The sequence below is a fragment of the Physeter macrocephalus genome, chromosome 16 (assembly GCF_002837175.3).
Source record: "Physeter macrocephalus isolate SW-GA chromosome 16, ASM283717v5, whole genome shotgun sequence".
NCBI lineage: Eukaryota > Metazoa > Chordata > Mammalia > Artiodactyla > Physeteridae > Physeter > Physeter macrocephalus.
In genome coordinates, this window is record NC_041229.1 from 64,849,291 (window position 1) to 64,872,808 (window position 23,518).

Here is a 23,518-nt window from a genome sequence, read left to right on the forward strand (position 1 = left end):
TTCAAAATGTTTTCTTTATTTTTTGTGTTTGTTTTTTATGTATTATTTGTGTGAAAAGTATTATAAACCTATCACAGTACAGTACTATATAGCCGATTGTGTTAGTTGGGTACCTAGGCTAACTTTGTTTGACTTACGAACAAATTGGACTTACGAACGTGCTCTCAGAACAGAACTCGTTCGTATGTAGGGGACTTACTGTAGTATTCAGAAGAGCACAAAATTGGAAACAAGTTAAATATCCAATAATAAAGTAAATGATGAAGTCATTATTATACCCATTATAATGCCCATTATTAATATACCCACAAGATGTAATAATTTAGCCACTGAAGATTATGTTTTTCTGGAATTTAATAGAATAATCTTTCCCTATGTCATCGATGTTAAGGAAAAAAAATAAGGCTACTCTGGGTGTCTTTTTATCTTTCTTATAGCTTTTTTTAAATTAAACTTTTATTTTAAGACAACTATAAGAAATAATACAGGGCTTCCCTGGTGGCACAGTGGTTAAGAATCAGCCTGCCAATGCAGGGGACACGGGTTCGAGCCCTGGTCCGGGAAGATCCCACATGCCACGGAGCAACTAAGCCCGTGTGCCACAACTACTGAGCCTGCGCTCTAGAGCCCACAAGCCACAACTACTGAAGCCCGCGCGCCTAGAGCCGGTGCTCCGCAACAAGAGAAGCCACCACAATGAGAAGCCTGCACACCACAATGAAGAGGAGCCCCTGCTCACCACAACTAGAGAAAGCCCGCGTGCAGCAACGAAGACCTGCAGCCAAAAATAAAATTAATTATTTATTTATTTAAATAAAGAATACAGAAATCCCATTTCTCTGTACCCAGTTTCCCGCAATGATAACATCTTACAAAATTATAGAACAATATCAACACTAGGATATTGACATTAATACAATATACTTTCTTGTTCGGATTCCCCCAGTTTTACTGTACTCATTTGTGTTTGTGTGTATTTAGTTCTATGCAGTTCATACGTAGGCTTATGTATCCACCACCCAGTCAAGACACAAAACAGTTCTACTACCACAAAATCCCTCCTGTTACCCTTTCATAGCTACGCCCATCCCTCACCTTCCTTATAGTTTTTTGTATTTTCCGTATGTTCAGCAACTGGGTATTCATTCAATACATCTTTATTAAACATCTACTATGTGTCAAGCACTCTTCTTTGCATATAATTCAAATAGCATGTATTAACTATTTTTTCCAGTTTGTAAAAGTAATTTTTCAAAAGACAAGGTTTTTTTCTTTCAATTCAACTTTAAAATAGAAATATGAAAAAAATCAACTAAAAAGTATTATTAATTGAAAAGATACTTTAGGAACAAAAATAGTTTAGAATGTTGAACAAATAATTCCAGGAACATTCTGGAATTAAACACAGAACATTTCAGTATCATATTATCATAGTATGATTAGCTTTCAGAGAGATGTAGGTAAAAAATCATACTAACTCCTGAAGAAAGCTTTATAACAAAGGTTTGCAGACTCAATTAGGTTTATTCTTTACTTACAATTCAAACAAGTACATAGATTTGGTGGATTTTCTTCCAGTAAGTTTTTTTTTTTTAATTAAAGTGTTGTTGTTTTTTTTTAATTTATTTATATATTTGTTTTTGGCTGTGTGGGGTCTTCATTGCTGCGCCCGGGCTTTCTCTAGCTGTGGCGAGCAAGGGCTACTCTTCGTTGCAGTGCACGGCCTTCTCATTGCAGTGGCTTCTCTTGTTGCAGAGCACGGGCTCTAGGCACGCGGGCTTCAGTAGTTGTGGCTCGCGGGCTCTAGAGCACAGGCTCAGTAGTTGTGGCAAGTGGGCTTAGTTGCTCTGCAGCATGTGGGATATTCCCAGACCAGGGCTCGAACCCGTGTCCCCTGCATTGGCAGGCAGACTCTTAACCACTGTGCCACCAGGGAAGCCCTCTTCCAGTAAATTTTTACAGAGAGTTCTACATAAAAAGGACTACTCAAAGGATACAACTCAAGATATACAAAACTATTCTAATGCCTAAAAAGTGATTCAAATTAAAACACCTACTCTTCAAAAGCTATTGTTAAGAAAATGAAAGGGCAAACCACAGATTGGAAGAAAATATTTGCAAAACACCTGATAAAGACGTGTACCTAGAACTTAAAAATTCAATAATAAGAAGCCAACAAATGCAAACTATTACATATAGAATGGATAAACAACAAGGTCCTACTGTATAGCACAGGGAGATAAACCATAATGAAAAAGAATATAAAAAAAGAAAGTATATATGTATAACTGAATCACTTTGCTGTATAGCAGAAACTAACACAACATTGTAAATCAACTATACATAAATTTAAAAAAGAAGCCAAACAAACAATCCAATAAAAAAGGGTAAAAATTTGCTCAGCCTCTTTACAAAAATATTCCAATGCAATAGGCACATGAAAAGGTGCTCAACATCATTAGCCACCAGGAAAATTCAAATTGAAACCACAATAAGATACCACTACATGTCCACTCGAATGGTTAAATTTTTTAAAATAATATAAATAAAATTTAAAAGACTAACTGGAACTCTCTTACATTGCTGGTAAGTATGCAAAATGGCACGGCCAGTTTGGAAAACAGTTTGGTGGTTTCACATAAAGTTAAACAGACACTGATCATATGACCCAGCAGTTCTTCTCCTAAGTATCTACCCAAGAGAAATGATACCATATGAACAGTCAAAGATCTGTCTGCAAATGTTCAGAATAACTTTGTTCATAATAGCTCAAAACCAGAAACTCAAAAGTCCACCAACTGGTGAACAGATAAACAAATTGTATTATATTCAGCAATAAAAAGGAAATGACAATACAAACAAGATGGACAAGTCTCAAACATATTTTTCTAAGTGAAAAAAGCCAGACATAAAAAACTATACAATTCCATTTATAAGACATTCTGGAAAAGACAAAAACACAAGGACAGAAAATAGATCAGTGATTGCCAGAGGCTAGGGAGGGAACTGACTGCAAAGGGGCACAGAAGAGCTTTTTGGAGGGAAGTGTTCTCTATCTATATCTTGATTGCAGTAGTGGCTACACTTACGTATACATCCGTCAAAAACTCATTGAACTGTTTAGTTAAAAAGGTGAATTTTATTGCATGTAAATTATACTTCAATAAACATGACTAAAGAAAAATTATCCCAAGTTAAAAAAAAAAAAGAATACATCTCGCTATCAAGATTCTACAATTTATAAAAGCTTCTGGATTTTGTTACCTAAAAAAATAATCTTCCCTTTCCCTACTGTGGGATAGAGAGCAGTCATTATAGCCCTGGGGTGGGGTGAGGGTTGTCAGAGCCCAAGTGAACCAAGGAGGTACTCTATGTGGGGAGAAACGGCCAAATGAGTTCAGTCAGAGTCCAAGCACTGCAAGGAGGGTGTCAAAGCAGAGGGGCAACCTGGCATGGGGCACTGGGTGAGCACGGAATGAGGACGACGTCGTGCTCCACATGGAAGCAGAACCTAAGTGGAGTGAGAAGTATATCCACAAACAGTGGGGAAGCTGACATGGGGAGCCGAAGCCAGGGCAGGTTGAAAAGGGTGTCCCTGTATTGAGGCATCCTGGTATGGGCTGTTAGGTCCTGACAGGGACAGGGGGCTGGGAGAGAAAGAAAGAAGAATCTGAGCCCAGCAGAGAGAGGAAGGCATCCAGGAGAGGAGAGGGTGGTAGCAAAGATGAAAGATTGGTTAAATACAGGGAGACTGAACAAAGAAGTAAATATATTAAGGATAATGGAAGCCAGATTTCTCACTGTCAGAGAAGAATATTACAAATATAAAAAAGGAAAAAACTAGACTGGACCCTGGAGTGTTGGAGTGAAATCAGTGGTACTGGTGGGAACTCACAGTTTTCAATATATATGGATAAACAAATAAACATAGATATAAATATGTGTGTGTGTACACATATATATATTCGCCGGCTCGGTCCATTAAGAAAGCCTGAGAGCAGTAACAATACAACAGCAATAAACACACAAGCACTGAGATCTTAGCTTCTAAATACCATTCTCCATTAAAAGGATCCAGGTCTCCCTAGAGAAATGGCTGATTCCAGGACTAAAGGAGGGACAGTACAAGATAAGCCCAGAACATCATCTTATACCAAAAAGTAAAGACATGCTCAAAGAATGGTGGGGACATGTCATAAAGACACGGAAGCCAGCTTGAATGGGCTGTCGTTGGCCAAAAGAGGAATAATTTGAACAACTAAATAAACAGTAACAATATAACTCACCAAAAAAACAGAAAACCATGTATCCATAGATATAAATGCATAAAGGAATACAAGTTTGATGAGGAACAAGACACATAGTTTCAAAGAAGTCCTCACAAAAACCATTTATTAATTAACTATTAAATATTAACTTTAGAGTGAAGAACCCTGGCAAACATTGCTTATAATCAAAGTAATCAAGTAATCAAAGTGAAAATCACAATAGGACAAGCTGAAATTGTACACCAGATAGGATGCAATGAGCACCACTTCTGTGATATTCCTGCCCAACATAACCTGTATGTATCTAATCATAAGAGAACAGATAATCCCAAATGAGAGGTATTCTACAAAATAACGACCCTATAATCTTCATTAGGGTCAAGGTTATGAAAATCAAAAGATGAAGGAATTGTTTCAGATTGAAAAAGTCATGCAGCACATGGCCAAAAATGTATTGAAAATAAATGAAAACGAAATTCATCACCATCGAGAATAAGTACGCAAGCAGCAAACTCCTGAATATCAGTACGATTCCTCAGCTGAGCTCAAAAGCCATCCAAGAGCTTGCCTCACCTCTGATGAGATGGCCCTGTGACAAATAAATGCAATACATAATTCTGAACTGGATCCTTTTGCCAGTAAAGAGATTAATGGCATAATCAACAAAACTTGAACCAGTCTGAGAACTAGATGGAGTACTATGCCAGTGTTAATTTCCTGATTTTGATGATTGTACTGTGATTATGTAGGGGAATAACCTTGTTTGTAGAAAATACACACTAAAGCATTCTGGGGTGATAAGGGAGGGCATCAGGTCAGCAGCTTCCTCTCAAATGGTTCAGGGAGTAAAGAGTTCTTTGTACCGTACTTGCAAGTTTTCTGCAAGTTTGTGATTGTTTCAAATTTTTTTAAAAGTGAGGGGGGAAAAAACCCCAATGTCTCTAAAAATGAAATAATGTTAAAAACAAACTGTGATTCTCCATATTGTTAATCTTGGTAATAAGAAAGAGACAGCAGACTATGCAAAATTACTAGGAAATAACAAATAAAATTTTGGAGCCAGAAAATACTTTAAATATAGCCCAAGCCCTTCTTTTGTTAACCTCAATCAGGTCAAGAGTGATGAAGGACTAAAGAATATAAAAGGTCCCCGCTAAAGGAAGTTATCAGGAGAGGAATAGTGAAAGGGCAGTAGACCAATAGTGGGTAGAACAATGGTATTCTGATGCTACAAATGGCTGTAACCATCAGCAAAACACAATCTCAGCATCTCCTCTGAAAAATGAAGGGACTGTCTAGCTGAGATCTAAAATTCCTTGCAAATGTGCGACCAGAATTACCCTGAAATAGACGTGCTTCCCCAGCTCAAGTTGTTACATTATGTGTAGCTATACAGTAATACAAAAGAATACAAATACAAAAATAAACGTGCATAAACCCTGAATTCTCTTCAGTTGTGGAAATCCCTCAATTAAATTAAAATGCAATGCATTTGCCAGATTGTTCCTTATGAGGAAAATTTTGTGACAAATGAAAAGAATTAAAACACACATTAAAGTGAAACAAGATCACCTTCAGCGGTTTGCTAACGGCCCTTACCTAAAAGACAGTGTTCAGGACTTGGCGGGGCGGGGGCGGGGGGGGCGGTTGGGACGAAGTGAGAGAGTAGCATTAACAAACATACACTACCAAATGTAAAATAGATAGCTAGTGGGAAGCTGCTGCATAGCACAGGGAGATCAGCTCGGGGCGTTGTGACCACCTAGAGGGGTGGGATAGGGAGAGTGGGAGGGAGGCTCAAGAGGGAGGGGATATGGGGATATATGTATACGTATAGCTGATTCACTCTGTTGTACAGCAGAAACTAACACAACACTGTAAAGCAATTATACTCCAATAAAGATGTTAAAAAAAAAAGTGTTCAGACTCATTCTGAAATAACCGTCACATTTTTACTGGAAGAACGAGGAGCATTTCCTAGAAATGTTTAGAAGTTTAAGGATCCTTTCCCCTTCCTCGGTACCACGCGTCCACTGGCGCGGTGACTAGACAGGCCCCCACCAGCTCAGGGGTGAGGGAGCACAGGACTCTCAGCACTTCCTTTCGGAGAGGACAGCCCCCTGCGTCACTCGCTACTCACTCAGGATGCTGAGCAGAAGTTTATCCCCGAGGAACTTAGCACAGTTGGCTCCCGCCCTACCAGCCCTGCGGTCCTGGCCCAATCCCGCCGGCACCGGGGCGCTGCCCCTGGTACCCAGCCCCCTCCACAGCGAGGGTCGCGGCACCCAGACTCGCCCCAGCTGACCCAGCTGGGCCGCCCCGGACCCGGAGGACGCGATCTCCTCCTCCCCCTTCCCTCGTGCCGGCCCCTCACGCCCACAGCGAGGCTCAGCGGGGCCAGGAAGGCCGGACGCCGAGCGCCCGCTCAGCCCGGGCCCAGCCCGGCCCTCCCCGCCTCCAGACCGCGACGCCCGGCCCCGAGGAGCCCACTGGACGGCAGCCGGGGGGCGGGGGCGGGGAGGCCCGGGGGCGGCGCCCGTCCCACACCCTTACCTGGCTTCTCGTGGTCGTAGCCTACTACGATGAAGTAGTCGGCCAGCCGGGCCATGGCCGCCGCCGCCGCGCTGGGGAAGCGGGTGCCCGTTGCCGCCTTCGCCGCCGCCGCCCACCCGGTCCAGGAGGGCTCAGCATTTTCCCTGCAGCAGCAGTAGCGGCAGCGGCGGCACTTCAGCCATGTTTGACAACCGAGGCGCGCTCTGCGCTTGCGCCGCGCATAGCGTCCGCTCCTCCCCCGCCCCCACCCGCGCTGGCTGCTTGACCTGAACCCCCGGCGGAGAGCCCACCCCCACCCTCTTGGCGCCGCTAGGACAGCTGGTTTGGGGAGTGGGCTGCCGGGCGTATTGCCACCACACGCCGCCACCGCAGCCGCTTGAGGTGGTTCACTTTGAGGCCTGGCTGCCCCTCCGCGGCCCACCTCCCACTCCCCTATTTTTCCTAAAGCAGGGTGACTTTCCTTCCGCCTTCTGCACTCTTTCTTTCTGGGTCTGGGAAGAAGAGACAGGGGTGGTTGAGGGGTCCCCTGGAAAGTTTGCTGCTTCCCCTCCCCCTTCCCAAGATGAAATTCTCCCGCCCTCGACTGGAAGCATGGAATTTGCACCGCCAGGGCTTTTGCTGCACGTTTCCTGTTTATGTTGTGCAGATGGGAATTTTAGGAACATGCCACCGAGTAGGCGGAGGAGGAAGAGGGTTTTTGCACAATCCTCAGAGGCGCCTCGTGCTTTAGTGCTGGGTGGGCTGGGGGCGGTTGGCCTGGGCTTCCCCCAGAGCGCCTGGGGAGGCTGGATTCCTCCGAAGAACGCGGCATCCCCGGGATCCTCCTGAACTGCCCGGAACAACAGAATCCGAGGGAGGAGGCTTGTCTCTCCCAAGGGAACCCTTCTCGCCTAGGGTTTCGCCCCTTGCAGCGGTCCTAGGGCTCTTGCAGCAGGAGCAGGAACTTCCAACTTCCATGTTCAAACAGTGCAATTAAAATGAATTAGTGGATCTCATCATCCAATCTAGGAATTATCTAGGTCGTTTTCTTTTTACTGCACCTCTTATTGATCGTTCCGAATTTGGCAAATGAGGCATCCAGATGAGCTTACTTTGTCCTCTGTTAGTATCTCCTGAAGTTTTAGTAACAGGATATGTTACAAGTGGTAGACTGAAGTTGTGGGAATCTCCATGATTTGCAAATATGATTATCTTCCTGGTTGCTTGTCACTACTCGTTATTAATTGAGGATTTAACCCTTCATTTACATATAAGAGCTCTTAGCAAAGTGTCTTAAGTGTTTAACGAGTATGTTTAATGAGTGAATGCATACAATTTCCCCCAACTACCAGCAGGAAGCTGCTCGAACTCTGAACTGTGAGTTCAGAGATTTGGTGTCTCAGCTACTGAAAGTTTACTCTCATTGATCATTTCCTCTTTCTGTGTGGTGCTTTTTTCACCCACAGATTGAGAGGGTTGGGCTGCGCTAGAACTGAAACTCCCAGGAAGGAATACTTTAACTCAAGGAGTTCATTTGCAAATTGCACATGGTCAAACTGAATCAGCCTAGTTGCAGAGGTGGAGGGAAGATAACAGATTGATCTTGAAAACAATTAAACCTAAAATGCTTCAGTCACACCTCAAGTAAGAATCCTCTCTATAAATTCCCTGAGAGCTCATCCTCCAACTTGATCACTTTTAGTAAAGCCTAATTTAACTTCCTTGGGCGCTAGCGCATTCCACTGTTTAACAACCCTATTGTTAGAAAGTTCTTCCTTGTTATGTCAGAGTTTTCCTGTAACTTCCCCTAGTTTTGCTCTATGGAAATACCCAGAAAAAATAAAATCTATCTTTGTATGATAGCCTTTCTGACTTTTAAGGCAGCTATCATGTTCCTTCCCCATTTCACTTTTTTTTAAGGTGAAGTTTACACATCATAAAATGAACCATTTTAAAGTGTACAATTTAGTGGTATTTAGTACGTTCACAATGTTGTGCAACTACCCCGTCTATCTTGTTCCGAAATATTTTCATCACCCAAAAGAAAAGCCCACACCTGTAAAGCAGTCACTCCCATTTTCCCCTCCCCCAGCCTCTGACAACTACAAATTTGCTTTCTGTCTCTATGGATTTACCTAGTGTGGATATTTGATATAAATACAATCATACAATATGTGACCTTTTGTGTCTGGGTTCTTTCATTTAGTATAATGTTTTCGAGGTTCATCCATGTTGTAGCATGTATCAGTACTTCATTCTTTTTCATTGCTGAATAATATTCCATTGTATGTATTATACCATATGAAGTCAAATTTATCTATTTTTTCTTTTGTTTCCTGTGCTTTGGTGTCATATTGCCTGGCTTCCATTGCAATCCATTGCCAAATCCAAGATCACTCCTTGGAAGGGAAGATTTACTCCTAGGTTTTCCTCTAAGAATTTCATAGTTTACTCTTGTTTTAGGCCATTGACCCATTTTCAGTTGATTTTTATATATGACATGAGGTAGGATGTCCCATTTTACTTTTAAAATGTGTTTTTATTTCATTCACAAGTGTTGGTTTAAATTATTATTATTTTTTTAATCAAAGCTTAGCTGTTTTCAAGCCTCGAATCAAGTGCTGTTTGCATTTAGACATGTTTCACCTGTTAGGTCATAGGTAGGCTGACAGACCATTTGCAAACGGGTGTTTTGTAGCATAGGGATTTTGACATACCCCAGGTATATGTATTTAAAGACATCATGTATTTGAATACACATGTGAACATATTTAGCATACACTGGAACTGTGCTTTGCTTCTCAGCCAACAGCTGCCAGTCTACTGAAACTGATAAGCCCTGACAAGGCAGCCTGATTACTGAGGTTGGCTGAAGGCCAGACCATCCCCTGAGATAACCACCATCACCTCTCACCAAAGAGTGAGGGGTAAAGCAAACTCAGATTTGTTTTACTGAAGGGTGGCAGGGAGGGAGGAAGACTATCAACACAATGATGGTTTGTACATAGCAGATGCCTTTCCTTTATGCTTTAAAAGTCAAAAAGGAGCTGATTACTAGTAAGCAAGAATTATCAACCTGCTGCTCCTACATTTGGCTGTCGTGGAGTAAGTGGTTGATCTGTACAGTCATTTCAAGTGCTTCCTGTGGTTAGCCACTACAGTTCAAGGAGGCAATATGAGAGTTCAACTTGACCAAACATCTGCAGGCAGGGCTAGGGCCTCTTCAAACAGTCTCTACCAACAAGTAAAAAAGGAGACTAAGCAGTTGTGGTAGAAAATTCCCTGATCCATTGCCACATCTCCATCCACTCGGTTGCCCAAGTAAGAAACTGAATGATTGCTACCCTTGACACCTGCCTCTCCCTCAGCCCCACATTCCTCACTCCTATTGATCCTACCCAAATATGTAAGCTTCTCTCCCCCCATCACTGCCACCCCACTAGCCTGAGCCACTATCACCTTCCACCTTGACTATTGCAAGAGCTTCCTAACTGGTTTCCCTGCTTCATTGGTGATTCCAGACTTTCCCTGTAGGTAAAACTTCAGGACAGTAAGTGGATTATGAACCCTGTCTTCAAAGTAAATCTGTAGGGCTTCCCTGGTGGCACGGTGGTTGAGAGTCCGCCTGCCAATGCGGGGGATACAGGTTCGTGCCCTGGTCCGGGAAGATCCCACATGCCGCGGAGTGGCTGGGCCCGTGAGCCATGGCCACTGAGCCTGTGCGTCTGGAGCCTGTGTGTCCAGAGCCTGTGCTCCGCAACGGGAGAGGCCACAACAGTGAGAGGCCCGCGTACCACAAAAAAACAAAAACAAACAAACAAACAAAAACAAAGTAAATCTGTATAGGAAACACACTGTTTCTACCTTGGGTGTCTGTTTAGGGTGCGGGAAGGAGGCTTCAGAGATGGCTAATAGAAATTGTCCTACAGATGATTTCACGTGTGTGATTATATGAATAATTGTATCCTGACACTCACATAAAGTATCCCTGACATTAGCAATATAAATAGGTGCTGTGAGAGGTTGCAGATTGTTTTTACTTAGATTGCATGTCTATCTGGTGAGTGGGACTGGCTATGTAATGTGCAGAGGCCAAAGCAAAATGAAAATAAAGGATCCTCTCTGTTCAAAAATTATTAAGAATTTCAAAACAGCAACAAGCAGAGCATTAAACAAAGTGTGGGGTCCTGTGTGACTGAACAGGGTGCACGTCCATGAAGCCAGCTCTGTTGGTGAAGTTTAGAGTGCAGTGTGTGTGTGTGTGTGTGTGTGTGTGTGTGTGTGTGTGTGTGTGTGGTGGATTAATTGAGATTATGGTGGGACTAGGCCCTCTCCAATCTCTCCAGGGCAGTGGTCCCCAACCCTTTTGGCACCAGGGACCAGCTTTGTGGAAGAGAATTTTTCCACGGACGAGGGTGGGGGGATGGTTTTGGGATGATTCAAGCACATTATATTTATTGTGTACTTTATTTCTAGTATTATTATTACACTGTAATATATAATGAAATAATTATACAATTCAAGATAATACTGACAGGAGGTGGAGTTCAGGCAGTAAAGCAAGAGATGGGGAGTGGCTGTAAATACAGATGAAGGTTCTCTCGCTTGCGTGCTGCTCACCTCCTGCTGTGTGGCCCGGTTCCTAACATGCCACGGACAGGTACTGGTCCGTGGCCCGGGGGTTGGGGACCCCTGCTCCAGGGCACCACCACTGCACTGCTCCCCTTCTTGCTCCTCCCTAATCCAGTCATCACATTCAATGGCCACAATGATCTTTTAAATAAAGGTGTATCAGATCATGTCTCTCCCATCTTCAAACCTGTCAAGCTTTCCAAATCGCTATGAATAAAGTGCAAAATCTTCATCATATCTCAAAGGGTCCTATTTACTCTAACCTTGATGACCTCCTTAATCTCATTTCATGCCTCTCTTCTCCCTCACTCAATACATTTCAACCATACTGGCCTCCTTTTTTCTTCCCTAGTGTACCAAGCTCTTTCTCATCTCTAAGCATTTGCCTATGCTCTTCCTTATATTTGGAACATTAGGTCCCCCTAATCTTGCTTTTCCTTCAGAACACTTACCACAGTTTGTAATCATGTATTTATTCCTATGAGGATTTGTTTATGTTTGGCTACCCTACCATGCTGTAAGCTCATTGAGGGCAAGAATGATGCTTGCATTGTTGATTATTGTATGCCCAGCATTTAGCACAGAGTTAGGCATATAATACATGCTTGGTAAATATTTTTTGAAGGAATGAATGAACATTCAACTCATGTAGGCCCATACATTAGAATTGCCTCATTCTGACAGTTCTAATCTGATAGTACAGTATCCCCACCTGGAGGCAGGTAGCGTGATGGTTGCTCTCATTAACACCATTCTCATTGGCTAGGGATAACCCCAAATGATGGAATCATCTCTTTTATACTCCATTTATTAATGCCATTCATTGTGCCATCAGTAGTAAATTTCTCTTGAAGTCATTTCACCTCATTCTGTTATAGCTGTTAGTATAAGAAGCTTCTATACGTTAACCATCTTCTCTGTGTTCTCTTTCATCTGTCCTATAGCAACTTATATTCCCTAAGCTTCAGGGAGGTTTGTCTTCTTTATCACATACAAGGACTGATTATTTCTGTCCATATGTTTTGTGCAAGAGCACAGAAATGAGGCAGCAAAAGCATTACTTTTCTTTGTGCTGATGCTCTGGAAAATTCTATGCCCTAGAAAGAGAGAGGTTAACTGCCCTCCCTGCCTCTACCACTCCAAGACAGAAATTAATGCTATAGAAACAGTGCTTTTTATTCTGTGTCAGCATTCTTGGTCAATCTCCTGAAATCGTATGCTTATTTTATACTTAAATTGGTTTATGTACATGTGCATTTTTCTGGAAAGGGTCTATATCTTATTAGCTTCTTAGAGAAGTCAGAGATTCCAAAAAAAAAAAAAAAAAAAAGAAGTGCCCTGAGCTTTGTATCCTGCTTTACTTTTTCCTGTGACTAAATCTGAGTGGCTGATTGGCTCCTTTCTCTAAACCACTTAGTGTTATGACTCCCGGATGCTTCTTGAAACTTGTTTTCAAATGGACTTGGTAAACAAGCCCTCAGCTTAGCCGAGGCATTTTGAACCATATGAACAATAAATACATTGTAAAATTTCCTGTTTGAAAAAAGAGGCATCAGAGATAATTATGCAATGCACTTAGCTACTCAAGTTTAGTTATGCTTTTTAATATTATTAATATAATTTATTGTTTCTCATTTCTTTTTTTCATGACCTGAGTGTGGTCACACTGGCTTCAGGGATTGTGTCCACAGTGTTAGCTGAGAAACCACCACCAAAAATTTTTTAAAACTCCGAACATTACTAAGAATAAGGCTTGGATTTAGGGCCTAAAAATAATTCAGATGGAATGTGAAGAAGTTGAGACACCATTATACAACAAGGCGTCAGCATGTTTGTATGTTTGTATATATGATGTCAGAATATGCACAATTATTACAGTGCTTTGGGGGTTTATTTTTTGAAAATTCTTGGGCACAAAAGAAGAGGATCTTCATTAACCAAAATTTCTTTTCTTCTGCTTCTTTCACTTGTCTTGCCAGTGAGATTTTTAAAGATGTTTCTTCCTTCACTTCCTTCCTTCCTTCCTTGTACTCTGTGTGAATCTACAATCACTGCAACTTGAATGGATGAAACTCCACGTTTACAAACCGCCAGAAGCAGAAGTCCTTAAGTTGTTTCCTTCTATATACGACGTTTAACCGTGAATGCATTCTAGTGATATTTTCCCCCTTTGTTAAAGTAAACGAACCCCAGGTTCCAAGGGAAAAAATAGATGCCAACATTTGGAAAACTTTATATCTTTTTTTCGACTTATACTCCACGACACTGTGGGGAACCTTCCGGCCCTTGTCGCTGACCCAAGCAAACACACACACACACACACACTTTCGAAGATACGGGTGTTCTAGCAAAACCCCGAGCTGCCAATAAAGAATTGACGGAGTTCTCAAGCGTCAGACCTCTAAATGCCAGAGCTATAAGGCACACCTGAGCTGATATCATTGTGCCAAGGCTCTCACGTGGGAATTCCTGGCACCGCTGCTATGCTGCTGGCGTAGGCACTGGAGCCCGGCGGAGTCTCCACTTCTCGGTTGGGTTTGCTTTTTGAAGCCTCCAGCAGCTCAAAGCGAAGTCTGCACGAAGAGCTCCGTCCCCGGTCCCTTCCCCCATCCCCTCCACCCTCCCTCTCTCCTGGAACCAGGGCTCTCCTAAAGGACACAGCCGGGAGGCCACGAGGTACAGCTGAAGAGTCCTCTGCAGACCAAACCCCCCAGGGCTGGTGGGAACTGGAAGGAACGAGTCCAGACCTTCCCTGGCTGTGGGCCGGCGCCCAGCTGTCCTTGACCTCCCCGGCAGCTAGAGGCGCGCGCCGGGGAAATGAAAGTAAAAACCCGTCTTGGCGCGGACCCAGCTGGAAGCTGGCGACGAGTAGGTCGCATCCTCAGACAAGACCGACAGACAGCCGGTCCTGGACAGGGTCGCTGCGAAGAGCGTGGCTCGTAAGGGACGAGCTGAAAGGAAGCATTGAGAAATGGGAGACAAGAGAGCAAAACAGAATAGTTAGGCTGGGGAGGCTCCTGGAAACAGAGCAGGCGCTCAGTAATACCTGCCGTCTGCGGTGCGGGCAGACTAGCCGCCAGACCCGGTCTACTGCGGCAACTGCCCTGAAGCCCGACAGGCGGCCCAAACCCAGCCAGTGCGCTGAGCTGCACTCCTCCGACCCTCGGCGTCCCCAGCCCAACCCCGAGCCCGAGCCTGGAATCTGTTCCCCACCCTCAGCTGGAACTCAGGTCCGCTCAGGTGACTCCCTCGGAGAAGAGTCCTCAGAATAAATAACTTCGGCGCGGCCATTCCTTCTCAGGTGCAATGTCCACCGGTCAGTCCTGGGAGTGAAAAGGCGGCTGAGTCAGCAGTGCGCGGCCCAGGGCAGGCAAGGTCCTGTGCACTGGGTCTCAGAACCAGTGTGGCAGAGCAGGTAGGAAGCTTAGAGATCCGCTGGAGGCAAGTTATAGATGGGGAAACCAGAGGGTGGGGTGCGTAACTTGCCCAGGTTCACAAAGAGAATTGCCGTAGGGTGAGAGTAGAAGCTGCTCCAGAGTTCCAGTGGTCCCGCGCCCTCCGCCTCTCAGTCTAGGCCCTCGGCTTCAGGACCTGTATCCAGGGAAGTGGGTGATAGGACAACAGAGGCCCTCCTGCAAGAAGTAGGGAGCACCGCGGGGCTAAGTTCCCTCCCAAGATTGGCCTCCCGAAGTTAAGTAAGAAAGTGAAGTCAAGAAGCAGTGATGGAAGAGCATAAACGGGTGACAAACGTGCTTGGGGGTGATTCATCATGAAAAGGCATAAATCCTTGGGCGGGGGCTAGGACTCTCCTCTCTCCCTTGACAAGATGATGGCCCCAGCCTAGAAAAATCCACGCGGCGCCCCAGTGCAGTCGGCCGTGCATGCTTGCGGGGCCGAGCTAGGACGCTACTGTTTACCACCTTTGGTGTGATTTTGGGCGAATGCTTACCCCTCTGAACTTTAGTTTTCTCATTTCACCAGGTAGAAAGTTGATGTTACCTTCCTTGTCTAACTCAAGGGTAGGTGTGAGGATCAAAGGAGATCAGGATGCGGCCATGCTTTGTAAACTGTAAAGGGATTAACATACGTGAAGCATTAGTGTGCTCCCTGGCAGTATCCTCACGTTTACAAGGGGTGAATGAAGGCTCCGAGGGCAGCCAGGCAAACTCTCAGGTTGTAACCTTATAAGGCATAATTGGATTAAAAGGGGGAAAATGAAACTGTATTCTTCGTCCTAATTTAGGTTATTCCTTTATTTCCAAATAGGCATGCAAATTCTGAAACTTCAGGTGAAGTCCCTCCTTCTAAATCCCAATTCTCAAATCAGCCTTTCCGAGCCTTGCCCCTATTGCGAAATCTTACTAGCCCATCCTCAGAACCCCGGAGTCTCGGCTAGCCCCGTTTCTCTCAGCTGTGCTCTGTGCCCTGCCCCTGAGGCTCCGCTGAAGTCTGGGGTCGCGGCCAGGGCAGGCGCCGAGCCGGCACGGGGCGCGGTCCACTCGAGGCCACAGCTCCCGAGGTCCGGAGTTCGGGTCATCCGCGTGATACCCCGCGCTGGCTCTTTTCTGTGCCAGAAGACGTTACACTCTGGGCTGCATAAGTCCTAGGTGAGGACCCCCAAGAGGTTGTACCGGCTCAGCTTCGTCCCGGCTTAAGGTCTGAACTATGTGCCCAGTGAGTCAGGGCTGAGGCAGTTCCTGCACCAATTTCCTGGAGCTCATCTCTGAGCCCTCTAGGCATGAGGGACCCCCCCCCCACCTCACCTCCAAACCCCACACCCGCAGGCCAGCAATGCGCGCGCCCGATTGCAGAGCGCGCGCCCAAAGGAGGAAAGGGAGGGCGCGAGGGCAGCCTAGGCCCCGCCCCATGCGCTCTTATAAAGCGGAGGAACGAGAGCCGGCCACTCAGTGGTTTCTTGGTGACACTAGGCGGAACGGGTCGAACCTCGCCACCTCTGGTTTCTCACCGCAGCTTGGACGTCGGGGTTTTGCCACTGCCAGAGCGACGTCTCAGACTTAATCCTCCAAAGATCTCGGCAGATCACCCCCTCAAGCAGGTAAGCACCGCGGGCCGGGCGGGTTAAAGGTGGGGAGGCTTGCCCAGGCCGGAGACTAGGAGCGCTGGGTGAGGGGTACAATCCACTTTGGAGGGTCCTCTGCCGGGTGCGTCCCACATCCCGGGCCCAGCTCGTGGACACAGCTGGAACTCCAGAGACCCAGTCCCCTCTGCTCCGTCAGCCAATCCGAGAAGTTGCGCGGGGAACCTCTGGGAGCCTGGCGCGGGGCAACGGCCTCCCCTGCGGGGCCTGTCACCCCCCTGGCGGGTGCAAATGCCGCTGGCGCCTCTCTGCGCCCCGGGGAGATAAGCGTCTGAGTCCGGCAGAGCGCGGGTTGAGCTTGCCCACTCCGGGGCCCCCCGCCCGCATCCGTGCCCCGCCCGGCGGTGCGGCAGACCCGGGCGCTCACGCTCGGCTCCTCTTTCTCCTTCCCCAGGGTCTACGCATCGACGCCGGGATGAAGCTGGTTCCCGTCGCCCTCATGTATCTGGGCTCGCTCGCCTTCCTAGGCGCGGACACCGCACGGCTCGACGTGGCGGCAGAGTTCCGCAAGAAGTGAGTCGCAGGCAGCGCCTGCCCCAGTTCTGGTACCTGCAAGACAAGGGAAACTAACCATTGGTCCCCTAGGGGTTAGAAGTGAACAGGAGCAGGGATGTTCAGGAGCAGGGCCAAGACCTCGCCTGGACGATTGCGAATCGAGTCTATTTGTGTTGTTTAGATGGAATAAGTGGGCTCTAAGTCGTGGAAAAAGAGAACTTCGCGAGTCCAGCAGCTACCCCACCGGGCTCGCCGACGTGAAGGCAGGGCCTGCCCAGACTCTTGTTCGGCCGCAGGATGTGAAGGGCGCCTCTCGCAGCCCCCAGGCAAGGTAACTATGCGGGGCGCCGTGGCGGGGTAGGCAAGGGGAGCTCTCCTCCGTTGCCCTGGCCCTGGGGATCATAGGGGCTGTATGGCAGTTCAGATGGAGGTAGCAGTTAGCAGCTCCCTCTGGTCTTAGAATGGCTCCGTTCCCGCTGGCTGGGGCCAAAGACCTGCTTGATGGGGGTCTCATGTAGCCTTCCTTCCCTTCTCCAGCAGTCCGGACGCCGCCCGCATCCGAGTCAAGCGCTACCGCCAGAGTATGAACAACTTCCAGAGCCTGCGGAGCTTTGGCTGTCGCTTCGGGACGTGCACGGTGCAGAAGCTGGCGCACCAGATCTACCAGTTCACGGACAAGGACAAGGACGGCGTCGCCCCCAGGAGCAAGATCAGCCCCCAGGGCTACGGCCGCCGGCGCCGACGCTCCCTGCCCGAGGCCGGCCTGGGACGGACTCTGTCTTCCCAGAAGCCACAGGCGCGCGGGGCCCCGGCCTCCCGGGCTCATCAAGTGTTCGCCACTCTCCTTAGGATTTAGGCGCCTGTGGCAGCAGCGAACAGTCGCACATGCATCCCGCCGGCGCCTCCCGGGACGGAGGACTTCCCCTAGCCGAGCCTCTCAGCCTATGGGACCCGGGCTGAGACAGCCCTGAGAGACCGAGAGTCCGGGAGGCAGCGTCCGGCGGCGAGCCCTGGCTTTGCAGGACCCCGTCCACCTCGGAGGCAGTGTTCTCTTCACCCTAATTCGGCCCGGGTGCCCCGGGTTGGGAGGGGGGTGCAGAGAAATCCAAAGGAGTGTCCTCTGCCAGGCTCACGGAGAGGAGAAACTGCGAAATAAATGCTGAGACCCCCAGGGGCAAGGGTCTGAGCCACTGCCGTGCCTGCCCACAAACTGATTTCTGACGGGGTGTCACCCCACCGGGGCGCAAGCCTCACTATTACTTGAACTTTCCAAAACCTAGAGAGGAAAAGTGCAATGTGTGTTGTATATACAGAGGTAATTATCAATATTTAAGTTTGTTGTGTCAAGATTTTTTTTTGTAACTTCAAATATAGAGATATTTTTGTACGTTATATATTGTATTAAGGGCATTTTAAAGCAATTATATTGTTCCCCTCCCCTCTATTTTAATACGTGAATGTCTCAGAGAGGTGTAACGTTGTGTGCTGCGTGGAATGTGAGCGTGTGTGCGTGAAAGAGAGACTGGTTGCCTCTTGTGGAAGAAGAAAACACCATGTCTGTATAATCTATTTACATAAAATGGGTGATATGCGAAGTAGCAAACCAATAAACTGTCTCAGTGCTGATTCATTCTCGGGTCACGAGTCTTGGGAGGGAGGGTGTCCCCAGTGTTGGTCCGGGAGCCTTGGGGTCCAGCCGCCTGGCGTGGGAAGGTAGGACGGCTGCGCTGGCGCGTGCTGGCTGCTCTCCGCACTGGCTGAGTTGTCGGAGTAACGCTCTCTGGTGGGCCATGCGGAGAGCATGTCTTTCGTGCGGGTCCGGGCTTCGAGGAGATGCTCCAGGTCACAGCCTCGTGTGGCGGCCGGGCCGGTTGGGGTAGGGTGAACCCTCAGTGGGGAGGCGAGCCTGGACTCTCCCGATTACGCAACAGAGTCCCAGATTTTATGGAGTTCCTCACGGAACCCTGCACAAAAGCGCACCTCGGAGAGTTGGGGTGGTCTCCGAGGTCTTCCAGCTGAGTGTCCCCCTGCTGCAGCGGGTCTAAAGTTAGAAGCGACTCCAGCAAAAAGTGCGAGCTCCTCCGGGAAATCCGCAGCCGGGCCAGTGACCCCAGTCCTCTCCCGGCCCGGTGCCCCAGAGTGTGCTGGCTCATAAGAGATACTGCGGCGCCCTCAGCCGGCCGCCTCCGACGCGCCAGAGAGCCTTCAGGCAGTACGTGCGGTTTAATAAGTCCTCCTACGTGGGAGTCAGCACACAGCCTTAATGAAAGAGGAAAGAAAAAAACAGTTTGCAGATGCCAACCAGGGCCGGCTCCCCCTAGACCTGCACGGCGGCTCCCTGTTCTGGGACCGTGACTCAGCGCCCACACGGGGCGCAGCGTGCAGCTGCTGACGGGAGGCGGGCTGGACGGACGTGCCGCCGGAACCGTGCGCCTGCGACGGCCTGAGACCTTCATTGTTCCGCCTCCCCTTTTGACGCTCTCCTCTTCCTTCCTCCTTCCCAAGCCTTTTTCATTTTTTTCTCCACTGCTCTCCAGTCTTCCTTTCTCTCCCTTCTTTCTTCCTTCCTCCCCTTTGCTTAAATTTATACCTTATCATCTTAGACCGTTGACCCCAGTTCTGGTGATAGAAGCCAGACACTAAGCCCCAGTGAGTGACTAGAAGGGCAGGGGACGTGGAAACAGGACAGAAGAAGAGGATAAGGGAAGCCACCCTGCTATTGATGTCTCTACCCTATTCGTCTCAACCAATATCCTGAAGACCCAGGATGGAGTTCTACTGCTTTTGTCCTTTCCAGAAGGACTCCCTGATGGCCTTTACACTTCAAAGCATGACTGAAATGTTGGTGCTTCTAGGTGATCTTAGAAACCTTCCTGGTGAAGAAAATCTGAGGGTGAGTTTGGATAATGGAAATGTTTCCAGGGCAGCCTACCTTCTCTTGGGACTTTTGGATCAACTGCATTCCACAAGATCCCTTCTGAGGGCCTAGAATAGTTCCTTTCAGAAAAAGCCTCCATGACACTGAAAGGGGTCATAGGTCTGGGGTCCAGAGACAACCTGCTCCTGAAGCAGTTTCAGTTTCAAAGAAAGTAGATCCTAGTACATGGAATTTCCTTAAGACCATCTGAGGCCTCAGTTTTGAGCACCTGGCTACTGACAGTGTCAATCTTCATACAGTTCATTGTCCTATTTGATCTTAACAATTTAGTGAGGTTCATCAGAATTCAAGGGGTTACAAAAGTAGCAAAAGACCATGCTTTCCTTAAGGTCCTTCTAGTAAATATTCACTTAGCGGGAGCTCTGTGCCAGGCACTGCACAAGGTACAGGGGATGTAAGAATGAAAGAGTGACTAAAACATCCAGTTTTGGAATTCCCATGCCCGTGAGTGGTTCTGGGTGGTCTGAAGGGGCTACAAAAACCGGAGAGCTGCAAACACTTCAGCCTTGCAGACAGTGGCTTGGGATTAAATACTCACCCTTTTCCTTGAGCCAAGGTTTGTCCAATAGCCACAGAGCCCTTCAGCCAAACCTCACCCTGGCAGAGTTTCAACCAGCAGACAAAGCTGCCAAAGGCAGGTTGGGCACTAGCTTAGGGCTATTCCGAGCAGGGAACAGGCATGTGCCTTCTGCCCAGGGAGTCTTATGACTCCCTTCAGGGAATCTAAGGCAAGTGAAGGAGATGGTTCAGCTCTGAGATGAAGAGGCAGCTGCTCAGCTGGAGTCCTTCCCAACTAAAAAATCTGTGATTGGAGACATGTCTGAAGACACAGGAGACCCTCCTAACACCAGTCTGATACAAGTTCAGAATTGACTGAAGGTCACCATCAAACCCTGAGGACCTTCTCTGTGAGCCATTCAACCTTCCTTCTGGTTTCTTTTTCATAAGGTGTCAAAGCCTGTCAGGATAAAGTCTCTTGATGCCAAGAACACATCATTTATCACCAGTGGTGAGTCATTTGTGGCTGATCCGACCTGTCGACGGCTGAGGAGTAGTCGCAGCTTTTATCTTTAGCTACTGTTGCTGGCTGTGGGAATGGTACCATCCATTTGTAATCAAACACAATGTACCAAGCAATTTCTTGAAATGCCCACACCTTGGCTGAACAGCTAAGGGTGGAAGGGAGTGATGGGGAGGAATGGAAACGGCTTCTTTTTTTTAGCACTTTCTTCGTATTAGACATTCTCCTAGCCACTTTATATACCTTAGCTCATTTAATTCTTACAGCAGCCTTGTGGAGTAGGTGTTATTATCTCTGTTCTGTCTGTGGATAAAGAAATTGAACCTCAGAGACATAAAGTAACTTAGCCAAGGTCACACAGTGAGTAATCAGGGCTGGAGTCTCTGGATTTGCACTCAAGTGCCACAGACTATTTTGATGCTATGAAGACACAGAGAGTAAGGTGGAATAATTTTAACATTTGGATTCTCAAGCCAAATGTCCCCAGATGTCCTCTAATATGAGGATGGCTTGGGTAGGTGATTTACACCTGTGGTTCTGAAGGATTTACATGAGACTGGTAGGACTGGAAACCAGAACTGCTTCAGCAGTATGCTTAGTGAGTGCAAAATAAATAAATGAAGTGAGTTTTTAAATTCTTGGACCTGGTTTGAAGTGGGGATTATAATCAGAAATAGTCTTTTTTTCGCCCTGAGCTAAGCCACTGACCTCTTTGGTTTTTGTTGCCAAATATAGTTAGAACATACACCTGAAGGCCTCAGAAGCTGGCTTCTGAGGGGAAGGCCTTCTGAGCTATTCCTGGCCAAACCGAGTCCCACACTGCAGGTCTTGAGTCGCCTGGAAGGACACCTGTGTCTACAAAGCTGCAAATAGAGTTTCCACCCTTAGGTGGAACCTTTGTCTTTGGCAACTGCTGCCCAAGCCGTCTTTTCAGAGGCTGAGTGAGCTGACAGAGTTATGAGTGCTGCCCCTCCTTTCCCCAGTGGGGACACCGAGGGCCTTGTTATCCTGGGTTCCACAGAGGTTTCTGCCAAAGCCCGATTGGAGGCTTGGTCTTCATTTGCATGGGAAGAAGGGTGAGGCTAGATAGCTATCTGGTGGTCCCACTGGTCTTGTTCCAGAGTTATTTTGGAACATTCTGGAAAAATAATAAAATGACTGTGACCACACAGGCAGCTGAATTTAGTAGGTTATTGTACTTTATCCAAAAGTAGGAAAGTAGTTCTGAGTGTTAAGATGAGTTTTTGAGACTTAAGAAATGCATTTTACTTATTATATAATATTTATCCAGTGTAGAAAAAAAGAAAAGATTTTCCTTTTATACCACTCCCAAAGAGATAACTACCATTATTTTAGAGTTTACCCTTTTAGACATTTTTACATATTATACATACACACACACTTTAAAAAATTGAACTCAACTGCAGAGAGCTGAATTAAGCATACTTCTCAGTTTAAGTTGTTATTATTGGTCTGTGCAAGCCTTCTCTCTTGTTTTAATTACTTTATTTTTTCTCCTTTAATTCCCATTCCCCTTCCCATCTCCTCCATAGGAACTGTGTTTAACCTGTTTGATATCTGTACTTATTATATGTATATAATCCTGTAAAATCTGTTTTGTTGTTTTGTGACTATGTGTTTTTAACAAACAAATATATTGTGTTAAAAATGTTCCTACTTTTCTCACTGAACACTTAAAAAAATAATTATCCAAGTAAATTGTTTCTTCTCATAGCTGCACATTATGGAGTAATAATGCATCTACCACATTTAACTTCTCTTGTCTCTTAATGAGGGACACTTGGTTTGCCTCCAGCACCTGTTTGCCACAAATAATGTATAGATGAACATCCTGTTTCATGTTCTCTTGTGGATCTGAGTGAGAATTTCTTGAGGTTATATATCCAGAAATGGCATCCAAAAGCTTCTACAGACAATGCTAAGTTCTGTGAGATTAGTCTCCAGAATGCCTGTACCAGTGTGTATTCCCACCAGCAGTGAATGAGAGTTCCCCACCTCCCTGTGTCCTTGCTGACCTCTGTATGGATTCATGTTTGCCATCCTAAAGGGTATAAAGTAATATGGCACTATTGTTTTAACTTCCATTACTGATTACTACTGAATTTTAGCACATCTTCATTTATTTACTGGTCATTTGGACTTTCCCTAACGGGCCACACAAATTTTAAAAAGTGGGATCAGGTTGGTCTGTAACCTGATTTTTTTTTTTTTTTTACTCATCAGTATATTCGTGGCATCTTTCCATGTCAGTAAATAAACCTGTACAATATCATTTTTATTACCTACATGATATTTCATCATATGAAAATATCCTAATTTTTTTAACCATTCCTCTGCTATTGGACATTAAACTTCTCCCCACTCCCTACATTTTTGCCATGAAAAATTCCTGAAAAAACTTCCTTGTGTATTCATCTTAGGGTAATTTTATGAATTGTTTTAAAGATAAATTCTTAGAAGTAAAATTATTGAGACCATTTTCTCATTCCACATGCAAAAATAAACTCAAAATG

At 46.2% G+C, this 23,518-nt stretch overlaps 2 protein-coding genes and 1 long non-coding RNA gene across 6 annotated transcripts in view; 2 read left to right on the plus strand and 1 right to left on the minus strand.

The window, feature by feature from the left end:
- The window catches only part of SBF2 (SET binding factor 2), a 519,569-nt gene extending 512,180 nt beyond the window's left edge, over window positions 1-7,389 (minus strand). For all 4 annotated transcript variants that reach the window (XM_024119088.3, XM_028501227.2, XM_024119087.3 and 1 more), the window contains exon 1: window positions 6,822-7,389. In XM_024119088.3, the coding sequence (XP_023974856.1) occupies window positions 6,822-6,876 (55 nt within the window). In that variant the 5' untranslated portion in view covers window positions 6,877-7,389. The remainder of the gene's footprint in view (window positions 1-6,821) is intronic.
- An 8,937-nt stretch (window positions 7,390-16,326) lies between these two features.
- On the plus strand, window positions 16,327-18,655 carry ADM (adrenomedullin). Its single transcript, XM_007118843.4, has 4 exons — window positions 16,327-16,488; window positions 16,925-17,043; window positions 17,207-17,356; window positions 17,563-18,655. Exons 2-4 carry the CDS (start codon window positions 16,946-16,948, stop codon window positions 17,879-17,881), a joined length of 567 nt encoding a protein of 188 aa, XP_007118905.1. The 5' UTR covers window positions 16,327-16,488; window positions 16,925-16,945; the 3' UTR covers window positions 17,882-18,655.
- Window positions 18,656-19,924: 1,269 nt separating this feature from the next.
- Window positions 19,925-22,599, plus strand: LOC129392880 (uncharacterized). The gene is made up of 2 exons (XR_008619606.1): window positions 19,925-20,972; window positions 22,538-22,599. It is a non-coding gene; the product is annotated as an uncharacterized lncRNA (long non-coding RNA).
- Window positions 22,600-23,518: the final 919 nt, after the last annotated feature.